At 36.8% G+C, this 15,078-nt stretch overlaps 1 protein-coding gene across 4 annotated transcripts in view; it reads left to right on the forward strand.

Annotated features, from left to right (window-relative positions):
• akap9 (A kinase (PRKA) anchor protein 9) overlaps positions 1 to 15,078 on the forward strand; it is a 226,267-nt gene that overhangs the window by 71,475 nt on the left and 139,714 nt on the right. For all 4 annotated transcript variants that reach the window (XM_069914357.1, XM_069914358.1, XM_069914361.1 and 1 more), the window contains 3 exons: positions 5,342 to 5,439; positions 6,679 to 6,790; positions 6,962 to 7,193. In XM_069914357.1, the coding sequence (XP_069770458.1) occupies positions 5,342 to 5,439; positions 6,679 to 6,790; positions 6,962 to 7,193 (442 nt within the window). The remainder of the gene's footprint in view (positions 1 to 5,341; positions 5,440 to 6,678; positions 6,791 to 6,961; positions 7,194 to 15,078) is intronic.

A 15,078-nucleotide genomic window follows, 5' to 3' on the forward strand; every position in this document is an offset into this window, starting at 1 on the left:
CCAAATTTAAAGGGCCAGTCAATTACCTAATGTAGGTGCTCTCCTACTTACGACTTACAATAAATTGTGTAAAAATATTTTCATACAATATGTACATGCATATACTGTGCGGGTGTAAAATGTTGACTGACAAAATCAATTTGCATTTAAATGGAACATGAGACAAAGCACATACCAGTATCTCCCACAATTAACTCACAATCAACTTCCCCCAGAGATGTCAGCTGCCCATTGGATAGATGGTATCCTGCTGCAACACATTAACAAGCTTTAGAGTTAAGTAGCATTTAAATTATAATGTCTCAAATCCCTCCCTCAGTGACAGGTCTGGGAAATTAACATTGATAAGGTGCAGTGCCCTAGACAGAATGTCCTGTTTATAGGAATACCATGGCATTCAATGCAAACAGATATTCCTAGATCAAAATTTCTGACACTCGCTAGAAATTGCCAGCGTGTCTTTCCCATGGCCACTATAAATTGTGCACATTCTTTCAATGCCACTATTATATTCCCACGCCCGCTACAAGTTGCTGGTTAGACTTTCCCATGGCCGCTCTAAATTGTGCGCATACTTTCAATATGTCAAAATGTTCTTGGATAGAGTGCATGTATATGAAGCTTGGGGGAGGAGTGGAGGGTGCTTGGCTTGTAAAATAAGCCTATAATGCACCTGTTATATGCATGTGTTTTTTTTAAAAAGTACAACCTGACAAAACAATGTTCTCTGGAACTCGGTGCAAAACTTGCAGGTACACAACCAGATATAACATATACACAGACAAATAATATATGTCCAGGAAAAGTATTTCGTATATATAAATAAATAAATAACATTGTGTTCAAATAAGAGTCTCAAATGGTTAGCGTGAGCAGTTCCTTTGGTCATTCAGCATTTTCACTGCCCATGGGAAGAAGCTGTTCTTCGGGCTGGTGGTGCTAGCTCTGATACTCTGTATCTCTTCCCTGAGGGGATAGGCTGAAAGATGCTGTTAGGGAAGGATGCTGTTTGCTCTGGGAGAACGATGGAGAATTAGTGTGGCAGGGAACAGCAGTGCTGACTCATCGCTGCAGACAGACCAAGTGTGCTACATAATCAGTCACCCAATCGAGATTTGGTTTCTCCCAAGGCCAAGGAAAACACATTTTGAATACCAAATACTTTCCACTAGGCTTCACTTGAAAAGTTGTTTAGGCCTTTGGATGATAAGGAAATAATACATACTCTGCATTTTCTGTGGTTCCATGGGAAGTGAAAGAAGGAAGGTTGCTGGAGATGGAGAAGACCAGGGTTGCGAAGGGAACAGGTTCTTCAAAATACTGAAAGGATAGGAAAATGTTGGCAGAATGGAATGTTACTGAAGCTGGTTTGTATTGCAAAGGGTGATCTGTTGAATGCAGAGGCTAATGAGTGGAAGATGAGGATTAGGAGAATATTGCTTTGCCCAGGAGAAGGGGAGAGATCAGAGGTATGGGAAATGGATGAGATGCAGTCAAGGGTTCTGACAAGGAAAGCCCTTGGTTCAGAAAGATTGCTGAGGAAATTGTATAGAAGGCAAATACATTGGAGAATGGAGTACAGTTCTCTCAGGGAACTAATAGGTGGAGGTGTGGTCAAGATGGCTGTGGGAATTTGCAGACTTTTAATGGATGTTTGTTGCAAATCCTTCCTCTGAGATGGAGGCAGAAAAATAAAACAAAGTGAAGAGCCAAAAAAGACTGTTGAGGTTAACAGAGAATGGTAAATGACAGTAGGTAAAATTTAAATTTTCAAGTTCTGTTTGAGTGCAGGAGGCAATGCCAAGTTATGAATGGACTAGAAAAATAAATGAGAGAGTGTGTCTGACTTGGACTGAAACAAAGATTCATCCACTTCTACAAACTGACAGGGATAGCATGGGCCCATGCAAATTTCTATAACTTTGCTTTTGATCTGGTGAAAGTGACTGGTGTAATATAGATAAATATTGGGAGAATTTGGTAAAATTAGAGTAGGTTACATACATACACACATTTTAAAACCGATCATTTGAAATACTGAAGAATTCGTATTCATTACAGAAGCTATGGAGAATGTTGTGCACATTTCACAAGTAGCTGCTAATTGAAATTATGTCATCAAATAAATCGACTGGAGACAAGTCGTCTGTGTTGAAAATTTTTACAAGGCTTCTGACCTTTCTGCAAAGTTCACAGAAAGGTCACTCCTGAGATGTTTGTTTACCTAAAACAATAGAAGGGAGCAAAAGACTAACTCCTATTGTTTGCTGGAGAAGGTGGGGGTTTTGGTGACGTGAGAGAATGAAGGACATGTGGTGAGCAGTTTGGTATCTCAGAAGAGAGAGAGAGAAACTGAACAGTCACAGCTGAAGCAAGTAGGAAAAGCTTGTTGGAACTGAAACAGAAAGCTCCAGAGCGGCAGATGGCTGGAAGTGCTATCTGTCTGATGTTTCTCTTGGAATAAGAGGAACAGAAAGGAACTCTGTAGTAGCCTGAAAGAAAGAGGTTATCATCTGGAGAACCTTGATGGGGCAAGTTTCATCAGCAAGATATTGAGGTTACCAATGGTGTGTAAAACTGTACCTCAGTTGTGGAAATCCTGGAACAACAAATCTCTCTCTGCAAATCTCCAAAGAACCTTCTTGAGCGGTAAACATATACCTTTCGAGCACCAAAGCCTGGTGAACTTTATACATGTTAAATTCTGCGCACACTATAAGAATTGCCTGCAACCATTGAACTTGGAGGAATGAGACGTGAGATTGAACTGTGAACCAAAAAACTTTTCTTAAATTTACACGCACATCATACACATGTGCTTAGAATTAGAAGGGGGTTAATTTGGGTTAGTTAAGTTAAAGTTTGATTCTGTTTTCATCTTCAAAGATAATTAAAAACAATTTTGTTTAACCATTTGTCATGGTGAATATCTATTGCTGCTGGGTTTTGGGGTCCTTTGGGCTCGTAAGCTAGAGAAGATGTGAGAATGAGTTCAACCAGGTGACTCAGTCTAGATGGAGGGGAACAGTATGGGTTTCGATGTAACCTAACCTGCTTCTAGTATTCCCACTCCTGATTTATCTGCACAGCTTTTCTCAAAAAAGGCCATGATGGTTCTTGTTAATTTTAAAATCCAATATTTTTCCACAATCTACTTTTCAGCATTTGTTTTTGACATACATAACTCTTGAAGGAACTGTTTAGTTCGCCAGTCACTTAAAAAAAAACAAATAAGCAAAAACATTCATTTTAAATTCATTTTTTTCAACTTGTGACCAAACCAAGTGAGTAAATATTTTCAAAATAAATCATAATGTCATGAAATGATTCACGGAGTTGTAAAGATGAGGAAAAAAGGTTGAATTGTTGAATTACATAGTATCTCAGCTGATTACTGAAGAAGGTACAGATTTTTGAGGAAAATCTTTAAACTAATCTTTGCCTGTTCTCTTCATGATTTGACATTACTATTTGAATGTGAGCTGTTTTGTTTCAGTACGATTGTGAGCGAGCAATAGCTTGAGATAACTATTGAAATAGCATTCCGATGTAAAATTTTTGACCTGCATTAAATGATGGAGAAAAAATTAATAGAGCTGCAAATTTGGAATGGATTTCAACCTGTTATTTTGCTTAAATGTGATTTATTTGAACAAAGACAGTTAATTTGGAGCAGAGACAGAAAAAAATGGGCAAAAAGATCTTTCTTAAACATTTTTTTTTGCTATATTATCATAATAAAAAATCTTTTTTGTGCTTCATCCAATTTGAGGCCTAATTCTTTATATAATGTCAACCTGCTTGGTCTGAGAGTACAGCAATGGTACATAGAAATGAATAAATCTATTCCATTGGAAAAAATAACATATAATTTAAAAAATAAAAGTCACAGTATTCGAACAAATTTGGGAACCGTACATGGAACACAACAGAGAGGGCCTACCGCGGACCTCCACCCCCTAAAATGATAGAATGAGAAGAAGACGAAATGAACTGACCCAATGTGTAAAAGTAGATGACACAATTTTCTTGTTTATTTTCATTGTGTGATGACATTGTTTAATGGGTTTATTGTATTGTATATGTTGTAGGTAGGTATATGTTGTGGGTAGGGAGGGGGGTGGGAAGGAGGGAGGGAAGGGAGAGGTGAAAAAGAGGAGAAAATGACATTGTGTATATTCAAGAGGGAAATGTTTGTGTATTTTGGTTAATATGGTTCATAGTGTGAAAAATTTAAAAAAAATTGAAAAAAGATCTTAATGTATAAATCAATGTTTACAGTTTGTAGCAATCCTGTTACGCAGTAGAACTGATGTTTCTTGTTGACTGTTAAAACAATATTGAGATTTCTAAATATAGCAGTCAACTAATTGTATCAATTCCCAGTTCAGGGCTTTGTAGGTCAAGCTTGAGGAAAGAACATTTGAACAAGATAATTAAGATACGAGATTGTCAAAAAATCTGTGTCCCTAGGCTTTTCTCCCCTCTGAAATGATGCCGTGAACATTTTTGAAGGAATAGATAACTTAGAACATTCAGCATAGAAATTCAGCTATCTCTGGTTTTGTGGTGGGCTAGCTGTTCAGTATGAATATTTTACAGCATTACCTGATGTGCACCATTTGTCATCAGCGATCCCCTTGAAATTTAATTGACTTTGAAAAGTTGATGTTTTGATATGATCACCGAAGTGAACAAACTGACAATTCCATGGATGTACTGTCAAAACCACAAACACCCATTTTTATTCATGATGCTTTTCTACATGTTAACCATTTGGCCAGTTCCACTCTAACATTTGGTTTTTTTTTCTTTAATTTTCAAACTATAAAGTTCAGGAATTGTCAACCTTTGAATTTGATTCCAGTTTGTCATATGTGTTGATGCATTTAGACTTTTGTGCAAAACTTCTGTTTGGAAAGTATGAAATATTAAAATATCTTAAGACTTCATCAAAATATTTGACTTTTAACATCCTGATTTATATATTCTGTACATAAAATATTATTTATTAAAATGTTAATCATTGATTTGCTATTTTCATTAAAATCACATCTTGGCAAAGAATGTTCTTTACAAAAAATCAGCTGAATCAAAAAATATCTTCAGCTGATGTGCTGAAGGAAGTTTGTGTGTTTGGTATAATTTTAATTGCCTCACCAAATGGAATGGAATAGCAAATAAGAAATAGACGTTACTTATTCATGACCAAAACTGACAGGAACCATTTTACGGTACTAAATTTTTAATGAAATGTTAAGTAGTGCTACACATTTCTCTACTGTATCCGACTATTAGTCTGAAGATAAGACCTCCTGATCTTTCATATTATGGCTTTCAGCAATGCAAACAAATCTCGAGAAACTTCAGAAATACCTCTTTGAAGAATATAATCGATTGGTAGGTCTTCAAAGGCAATTAACTAAAGATTTCAAAATGGTAAGCAAAAAATTCATTCCATCCGAGTTCTATATTATTATAAGGGGAAATGTTGATAAATTGTCTCTCACTGCCACTTTATTTTTAAAGAAGAACTTTTTTGTTGACCATAGTTCAGTGAACTCTCATCTGATTTGGGAGGTTGTGGTTTCAACTCCAGTTTGGACCCTTGAGCCTATTACCGAGACTTGTATACTGCTAGACTTCCATCTTAGTGATAGGATGTTAAGTTGTCCAATCTCTGTCTGAGGTAGATGTTAAAAATCCATTAACATTATTTTGATGAAGATGAAGTTTTGAATTGTTTATTGTCGTTTTCTGAGATACCGTGAAAAATTTAATATTTCATGTTACCCAGTCAAGTCATCCTGTCATTGAGAGTAACAGGTAGTGTTATACAAAATAAATCAAAAGTACAAAATATAGTGTACAGAGAAAAGATTCAGTTAAAACAATGAAAGGACAGCATCATTTTATGAATGCAAATCCATGCAACAGGGAAGAAACTGTCCTTGTACCTGATGTGTTTTCAAACTTCTGCACCTTCTTCCCAATGGAGATGGGTTTGAGAACAGTGTGCCCCAGGATGGGATTGGTTTTTTAGAATGTCTGCTTTCCTGATGTAGGGGAGGTGGGGCCTATTTCTTGCAGTCTTGGGTAGACCAGTTTTTGTACCATGCTTAGATACATCCAGACAGGATACTTTCGATGGATGCAGTTGTACAAATCGGTGAGACATTGTGAATTTATTCAGGTTTCTAAACAAGGAGAGGGCTTGGTTCCCTTGTCTGCAATATCAATGTGCTTGTCTAGGACTGATGTTGTAATATTTATACCCAAAAATATAAAGGTCTTTACCATCTCCATGAGATTAGTATTGGTATAGACTGGGGCTAGAATGGTATCCCTGATGTTTTGGACAATATTTTACATGCTATGAACATTATAACAACGAATTATCTTTTTGTGCACTGCAGTTTGTGGAAGCTACATTTCCAGTATTGCAGAGTGACTCCATGCCAGTTTGCATAAATGACTGTGGAAGCATTTTTGAATATCTTGAGGTCACAATGCACATCATTCCATAGGATCAAGTTAAATATTTAAGATTCTAACAGGCTGAGATTAAAGTTAATAAACATTTTGATGACAGTATTGGGACTATATACACAGCTAAAATGTAGATGTTCCTGTCAACAGATGCCTAATTTTGTTTCCAAACTTTGATTGTAATTCCAGATTGAAGATCACCAGGCTGCTTATCTAAATTTGCAATTGCAAACTGAAGAAGAAAATGTTAGATTGCGCATGCAGATAGAAAACTCGCTTGCTAATTCTCAAGACCTTAATGGTAAACTGTACAACATTATTTTGCCACAAACTTTTTTTCATCCTGAGAGCACACATATAATGTTCAAGGGTGAAATATAAAATGAATATTTGGGAAATGTTCATAAACAAGTATTTCCACATTTCTATTAAGATGTAGAATACTACAATTTTAATTTCTATCTATTGTTAGATTTGAAGGAACAGTTAAGAATTCGGTCAGCTCGGCTTGAAGAGATTGTAAAGTTAAAGCAGGAATTTTGCCAACAGAAGACAGAGATGGAAGAGCAACATGCAGAAGAAATAAAAAATGTGAGGACTTCTTATCAACAGCAGTATCAAAAAATGGAGGCAAAATATGTAGAGGAAATTGTCAGTCTGCAACAAAAACTACAGAAAAAAAATAGTTTGGTTTCACTGTCCAGGTATGAACAAGTTGATTTACACCTCCAATTAAAATGTTACAAGTCACAAGTGTTAGGGATGCACAATGACCTCCATAATGTTTAGGACAAAGACTTTTTATTTTTAATTTGTTCCAGTGATTAAAGTGCACATTCCAGATTTTATTAAAGGGTATTTGTTTCCATTTTAGTTTGACCATGTGGAATTTACAGCACTTTTTGTACATATTCTCCTCATTTCAGGGCACTATAATATTTAGGATATAGCAATGATATGTATATTCCTTTGTTGCAGATCTCTTGCATGCAATGATTGCTTGAAGTCTTTGATTCATAGACATCACCAGGTGTTGAGTATCTTCTCTGGTGATGCTCTGCTAGACCTCTACTGCAGCCATCTTCAGCTCCTGCTTGTTTCTGTGGGTTTGTCACCTGAAGTTTTCTCTTCAGCATATGGAAGGAATGTTCAATTAGATTTAGATCGGCTGACTAACTTGGCCATTCAAGAATTTTACAGTTTTTAGCTTTGTTGCCATTATCTTGCTATAGGATGAAATACCATCTAATAAGTTTGGAGGCATTTGCTCGAACTTGACCAGATAAGATGTTTCTATACACCACAGATTTCATTTTACTACTGCCAACAGCAGTTACAGCATCGACAAAGTGCACCAGCACCTGTGATATGCCCAGGCCATAATGCCCCCACTAGCATGTTTCCAGATGAGGTGGTATGCTTTCTATCTTGGGAAGTACTTTTATGCCTCCACACTTTCTCTCAACATCACTCAGAATTAGGTTAATCTTGGTCTCATCTGTCGACAAGACCTTTTTCCAGAATTGTACAGGCTCTTTTAAATACTTCTTGGCAAACTAATGTGGTCATCCGGTGTCTGTGGTTTGCATCTTGCAATGTGACCTCTGTATTTCTGTTCATAAAGTTTTCTGCGGACAGTAGTCATTCACACATCCACACCTGCCTCCTGTAGAGTTTTTCTGATTGTCAGACAGGTGTTTGGGGATTTTTCTTCATTATGATGAAAATTCTGTTGTTAGCAGTGGAGACCTTCCTTGGCCTACCAGGTCCTTTGCGATCACGGAGGCCACCAGTATGCTCTTTTTTTTCTTAATGATCCAAACAGATGATTTTGGTAAATCTAAGGTTTGGGTGATGTCCATTACTGTTTTATTCTTTTTCAGCCTCATAATGGCTTCTTTAATTGGCACAACTACATGTTGAAAAATGGCAACTACCGAGTTTCAAGGTGATCAAAAGCTTAGAAGCAAGCCCAGCTCTCTTATACCTGCACCAATGAATCAATTATACATACCTGAGTAATCACAAACATCTGTGAAACCAAATGTCCCAAATATTATGGTGCCCTGAAATGGGGATCTATGCATAAAAAGTGTTGTCATTTCTAAATTGTCAATCCAAAATGTTTTGAATAAAATCTGGAATATGCATTTTAATTACATGTAAATTGTTTGATTACAAATTTAAAACTGTGGAGCACAGGGACAAATAAAGGGGGGAAAAAATGTTTTCGTTCCGAACATTTGGGAGGGCACTGTATGTTCAGATTCCGAGAGCAACTTGTATTGCTCCTATCTCATGCTCGTGATTATAGAGTAGGCTGTGGTTCAAGTTGATGGCACTCTTGCAACAGAATGAGAAAGTTATGATTTGAGTCTTACACCAGATAGATGAGTGCACAAAAAGAGCCTTTGCTCCTGGTGCAATGCTAAGGAAACTTCTGTCTCTTATTTCATATGAGACATTGACTTGTTTTTTTCATTTGGATGTAGGAGCTCCCACGGTAAGAGGAATGGAGTAGTGGAGATAGGTATTCAGATTGTCAGTGTCTTATGCTGATGCCCTTAAATTCATAAGCAAATTAATCATTACTAATTAAATACTCAAATCTACATCGGACAACTCTTGCAACTGCAAGACAATTGATGAAAAATAATGTAGTGTTCAATTAGACCACTTCTGGATGTTTTGCTCATAGTTGAGAAATAAACCAAAAGATCTGAACTATATCAGAGAAAATACTAAAGAATTCAAAATAATTCAGCATTGAGAGAAACTTTTAATTTTTTTTCCAAAGGACAAATTCAACCAATTGGGAATATTATTTGAGAAGATTCTTCTTCATCATTCTTTTGGTCTTTGTACTATTGATCTTGTACATATACCTTTCCCATTTTGGCTTAAACTTGGTATTAAGTGAGGGACAGCTTTTACTGATTTATAAGATGCTTTCCTATGTTTGACCCAAATGGGAAAATTATAAATAAAATAAAATTAGCAATGTAATAAATTAGCCAGTTGGCAAACCAGCAGCAATGATTTAAAATTGACAAGTATAATTGGAATGAGCAGTGAACAACTAAGAATACAAAAGAAACTGTGGTTGCTGGAATCTAAAACAAAAAAGCAAAATGTTGGTAGAGTTCACAGGTCAAACAGTATCTGTGAAGGCAAAGAGTGTTCAGTTGACATTTCAGGTTGCGATTCTGCATCATGACTAGACGTGAGTTAATGGTATTTATAACAAGAAGAAGGTGTTTGGGGAAAAATATTACTCATTTGTTCTAACTCTGCGCTAATCACTGAGGGACAGTGGCAACTTGATATATTCACTAGGGAAGTGGATAACATGCCCTCAAATCAGATAACGTAAACACTTGAGACGACTTTCAGTATCATTATGACAGAATTTTGCTATTCTAAAAAATTTGAAATAGATGAACATATTCCATTAGCTAGCACAAATGATAAAATTGGTGGGTGAATTTATATTTATCATGGAAAAGTCTAAACAGAAGCCACAAATCTCAATTGATTCTTTATTCCATCATTGATATCTCCAGCAAATACTCCCTCCTCACCCTTGATTGGTTTTTAACTTCACTCTGTTTTTAAAGACTCCAATCTGTTTCAAAATTACTTTCAGCAAGAGCTACATCTGGTTTATTCTCTTACATATGGGGTCCTATATTTGAGATGGGTCACAACTGTCAGCTCCTTTAAATAATCTTCATTTTTTCTGTTCTTGCAAGCTATCTCCCTTTACCGAACCTTTTCTAAAGTTTCTGAACTTGTTGCTGCTCTATATGACTATTTGGGGGGGGGGGGGGTTTAATCATACCTGTTCTCAACAATGCACCTGAACTGATTAATGGATTTTTAGGAACATCAATGCAATATGAAATGGCGTTGATTATTGAGAGAAATTAGAAAAATATTTTCATTTGCATTGTGACTTGCATGTACAGGTGCCTAACATTTTATCTGGATCATTGGGATCAGACACCTGCCATTGTTTGGAATCTGCTGAATTTTGGAATCATTTTGATTTCAGTCCTTTTAAGCTTGTCCACCCGAGTCATGTTGCCGTCTCCCACACTCCTTGCCTGCTTGAGTTGTGCTGCCGTCTTCTCCACCTTGTCCAGCTACCCAAGTCACGCTGCCGTCTCTCTCCCCCTCACCTGCCCAAGTCGTGCTGCTGTTTCTCTCCCCCCGCCTCGCCCTCCCGAGTTGCACTGTGATTTCTTTCCCCCCCTTCACCCTCCCACCCGAGTCGTGCTGTCATCTCTCTCCCACCCCCCACCGCTGTGCCAGTGCCAGGGGAACGGCCCCCTTCTCGGTTCCCCTGCACTGGCTCTAGTACAGTGGTGTAAGGGATTATGGGTAACGACAAGAGCTACTGAGCCACTGCCAGACTGACTGAAAGTGCCGTGATGCTGGATGGATATCGGTATATGGCAATTCAAAGGTACTTATAAAATAATGGAATACACGGGATATTCCAATGTGAGTCGAATGAGGTTTATGCTTGACAGGTAGGGTACTTATAAAGTAATGATACCATAATTAGTGATGCGGAGTTGAGCAAGGGTCGAGTCATGTTTGGTGCCATACTCCATCTTTGATGAGCAGATGTCATCTACTGAAAAAAGTGCCTGATTTTTGAGGTTGCCATTTATTTAAAAGAGCCTATATGTATTAAGCTTTTTTAGATGTTTTGAGTTTGACAGCCAATTAAAAATATTTTTGAATTGCTGACACTGCTGTAGTACAGAGATTAAGGCAATTTGTTTGTGTATGGCATGTCCCATGAACAGCAACATGACAATGAACAGATGATTTGGCTGTTAGTGGGTGCTGATTGAGGGATAAATATTGATGAAGACAACTGTCAGCTCTTTGAGATAATATCACATGATCTTTACAAACTTAGTTGAAGATTAGAGGAATTGTTTGTAGAATAATTACCTCATGAACAGATTCTAGAACAGTAGGTTCAACCTTCTTGTGCTTTATTCTGATGGTCTAGCATCTTGCAGCTAATGGCTCTTTTGAGCCTTTTATATCAACTTCCAAACAGCTCCTGGCATAGCTTGGCACAAAGACTGAAACTTGACTTTAAACACTGGAAATTCAGCAAGAGAAAAAGAGAGACTCACAAAAATATAAGAATTGAGCAGAGGAAGATGATGAACTGAGTTCTGTTTTTGAGAATATGAAGGATAATTTTCCAACTAGGTCATTTGGGACTACTACCTTCCATTTCACCTTTCAGCATAAAATATTGATTAATATAACCAAATTTATGGAGTTCAAATTGGAAGAAGTCATTGTAATTTTTTAATTGGAGCTATAGAGTACGGATACAGGTCTTTTGACCCAATTCCTCCATGACGATCAAGTTGCCTTTTTAAACTCGTCCAATTTGCTTGAATTTGGCTCGTGTCCCTTGAAACCTTCCTTGTCCAGGTACTTGTCCAAATATCTTTTGAATGTCCGAATTATACCTGCCTCAGCAGCCTTTTCGAATATACACCCATCCTTTGCGTGTAAAAATGTGTCCTAAAGGTCCCTTTCAAATCTTTTTTCCTCACACCTTAAATCTATGCCCTTTAGTTTTAGACTCCCCTATGCTGGGGAAAAGACCATCTCTTATCTATGCCCCTCATGATTTTGTATACCTCTCATAAGGTCACCCCTTCAGCCTCCTCGCTCCAGAGGAAATAAAGTCCGAGCCAATCCAGTATCTCCTAATAACTCAAGCCGACCAGACTTGGAAACAGCTGAATGACATCCTTCCTTTCAGCAAGGTGGCCAAAGTTGCACACATTATTCCAGACATGGCCTTGCATACATCTTGTACAGCTCAGACCTGATATCCTGTAGTCAGTACCCTGACTGTTAAAGCAAGCATGCCATTTGCCACCTTCACTAACCTGTATATCTATGTTGCCACTTTCAGGGAACTGTGTACCTGTATCCCAATGTCTCTGTTTTACAATGCTCTCCAGGGCCCAACCATTTACTGTGTATTCCATTTTCTTTCCAAATCATAGTGATTCTGGTGATCAATTTTGATTATTCATTTGATTATTGGGAAATGACAGTGTGAAACATGGTGGGGAAAAGTAGAGTTAATTTTAAGATATATGTGAAGAGCAGATTTAAGTCGGACAGGAAATTAGTAATGGACTTTAGTGCTTGTAAAGAGGTATTTAAATTGTAATTCATGATTTCAATTGGAACTGTAATGGAGAAAACTGTTAAAAACCAAATTTAGGACTACTGTTCAGAGGACTTGTTTTAAAAAACTTAGCCATCAAACTTGATTGATGGCAGGAAGTGAGCCATTCACTTGAGGGTAAACATGTGTTTTCCTCACCAGTTTCTGAAGCTGATGCATCAGTTCATGCAGTCATGAAGTGTTGTGCGGTGCTCATAGATAAATTATTCAATCTCTGTACTGACCTCATTCACCAATATTTTGTGCAGTACTGTCATTGAGCTAACTTGGATAGTTATAGCATTTCTGCTAGTTTATAAACATTGGATCCTGTTACATCATAAACCAGCAGCAATAGAAATTCACCCAGACAATGATATTTTAAAAACAATATATTAATAACTATTAATAATATAACAACTTAAATCTAAACTTAACCCAACTATGTGCAAGTGTGTGTGTGTGTGGATTACCCAAACTATTATAGTCAATTCAAAGTTCAGTCTTAAAAATCCTGTGTTAAAACTCAGAACCTTTAAACTGATGTTCAGAAGTTATTATAAAGTAGATGAAGTTATTATAAAGTTATTATAAAGTAGACCGAGTCATCAGACTTCTCAAAACTCATGAATCCTTATTGAGTTGCTTCTAGAGAAATGTTCTTATTGAGTTGCTTCCAGAGAAATGTGAATAATTGTCACAACTCCCTTCTTCTTTAGGGTAGCGATTACAGAACTTGTGACTTCCATGATGTTTCCGTGAACCCAGGCAAGGGTTCATCTTTATATAAATTAACTGACAACCCGATCATTTTATTTTGGATTTTTTCGCATACTAGTCCTATTATATCCAATTTGCTTTATCAACCTTCCTTGCAAGACACAGCTTTTAATGAGCGGCACAGATTGGGTATTAAATGTTTTAAAGACCTTTCTATTGACAACAATTTTGCATCCTTTGAACATTGGTTGTAAAATTTAACTTATCTAAACCTCCATTTTTTAAAGATATTTAAAAATTAGGCATTTTGTTCAATCTCCGATTCCTAATTTTCCTGGAACTCCCAAGGCGAATATTCTTGATCCATTTTTTGAACTATAACCTCTCTATAAAGGCTTAATATCTCTTATTTATGACAAAATGGCTGATCTAAGACAAGCCTTGATAATTGAAACCAAGAACGCCTGGGAGCAAGATTTGAGCCTTTTATTGTCCAATGAGGTTTAGAGTTCCATTTTTAAACTGATTAACACTACATCCTTTTGTGCACAGCATTATCTGCTGCAATTCAAAGTGGTTCACAGAGCACACGTGTCTAAAGTTAAATTGTTTCACTTTTATTTGGATATAAATTCCCAATGTGACAAATGTAATTTTAATTCACATGTTCTGGACCTGCCCTAGCTTAGAAAAATTTTGGAAGGAAGTTTTTCAAACATTATCGGTAATTCTCAATTTAAAATTGGAGCCCTAACCCTTTAATAGCTCTTTTTGGAACACTCCAAGACGCTGATGTTTTACTGACTTCAATGTCGCATTTTATCTTTTTCTTCATTGATGGCCAGACATGCAATTTTGATTAAAAGGGAAGGGATATTATGATTTGTTTAAATCTGGAAAACATTAGTTCTGCTATCATTGATTCAAATATTAAATTTGAAACGATATGGGGCTCGTTCATGGACTACTATCAGAACCTTAGGAGTTGGTGTCGATTTGGAATTTTGGCATTTTGCTATCCCTCTGCAAGACTTTGCCACTTAGATTTTTGAATGTTTATCTTCAACCTTGCTCAGGGGAAGGGGTTTAGAAATCATTTCTTTTGTTATGTTTTATTGTATCATAATGATTGTACTCACATATTTAAAATTAAAAAGAAGAAAAAGAATGATCACGATCCAAAAAATCAGGAATGATCCTGTTTCCTTGACCCAGATATGACTTGCTTGATCAATACTAGTTTGTTTCAATTTCCCAAAAGCATGAGTCATAAAATTATCACCTTTTCTCTGAACGGATGTTTTCTCCTTAAGCAAACAATCTATTGTTATAGTCTTCAGTTGACAGCATTAACTCTGTTTATGCCTTGGACCCAGGTGCTTCTGCATCTGTTCAAAATGATGTTATGAAATCTGTGAGTGTCTTGCATCTTGTTCCATCCCTCAACAGTAACTCACTAAAAACAAACAGAAGCCTGCAATAATCTCTTTGGGCTATAAGAAGTAGTAGGCCAACAATGCTGTAATCTGTAACCTCATGGCTTATTATATTCCAAACTCTAGCACTACATTCGAGCCATAGAATCAATCCTGTTGAAGTGGTAATACAGAACCACGTGTAAAAGCAGTCAATTGCAATAGACAAGG

Source organism: Narcine bancroftii, chromosome 1 (genome assembly GCF_036971445.1).
Source record: "Narcine bancroftii isolate sNarBan1 chromosome 1, sNarBan1.hap1, whole genome shotgun sequence".
Taxonomy (NCBI): domain Eukaryota; kingdom Metazoa; phylum Chordata; class Chondrichthyes; order Torpediniformes; family Narcinidae; genus Narcine; species Narcine bancroftii.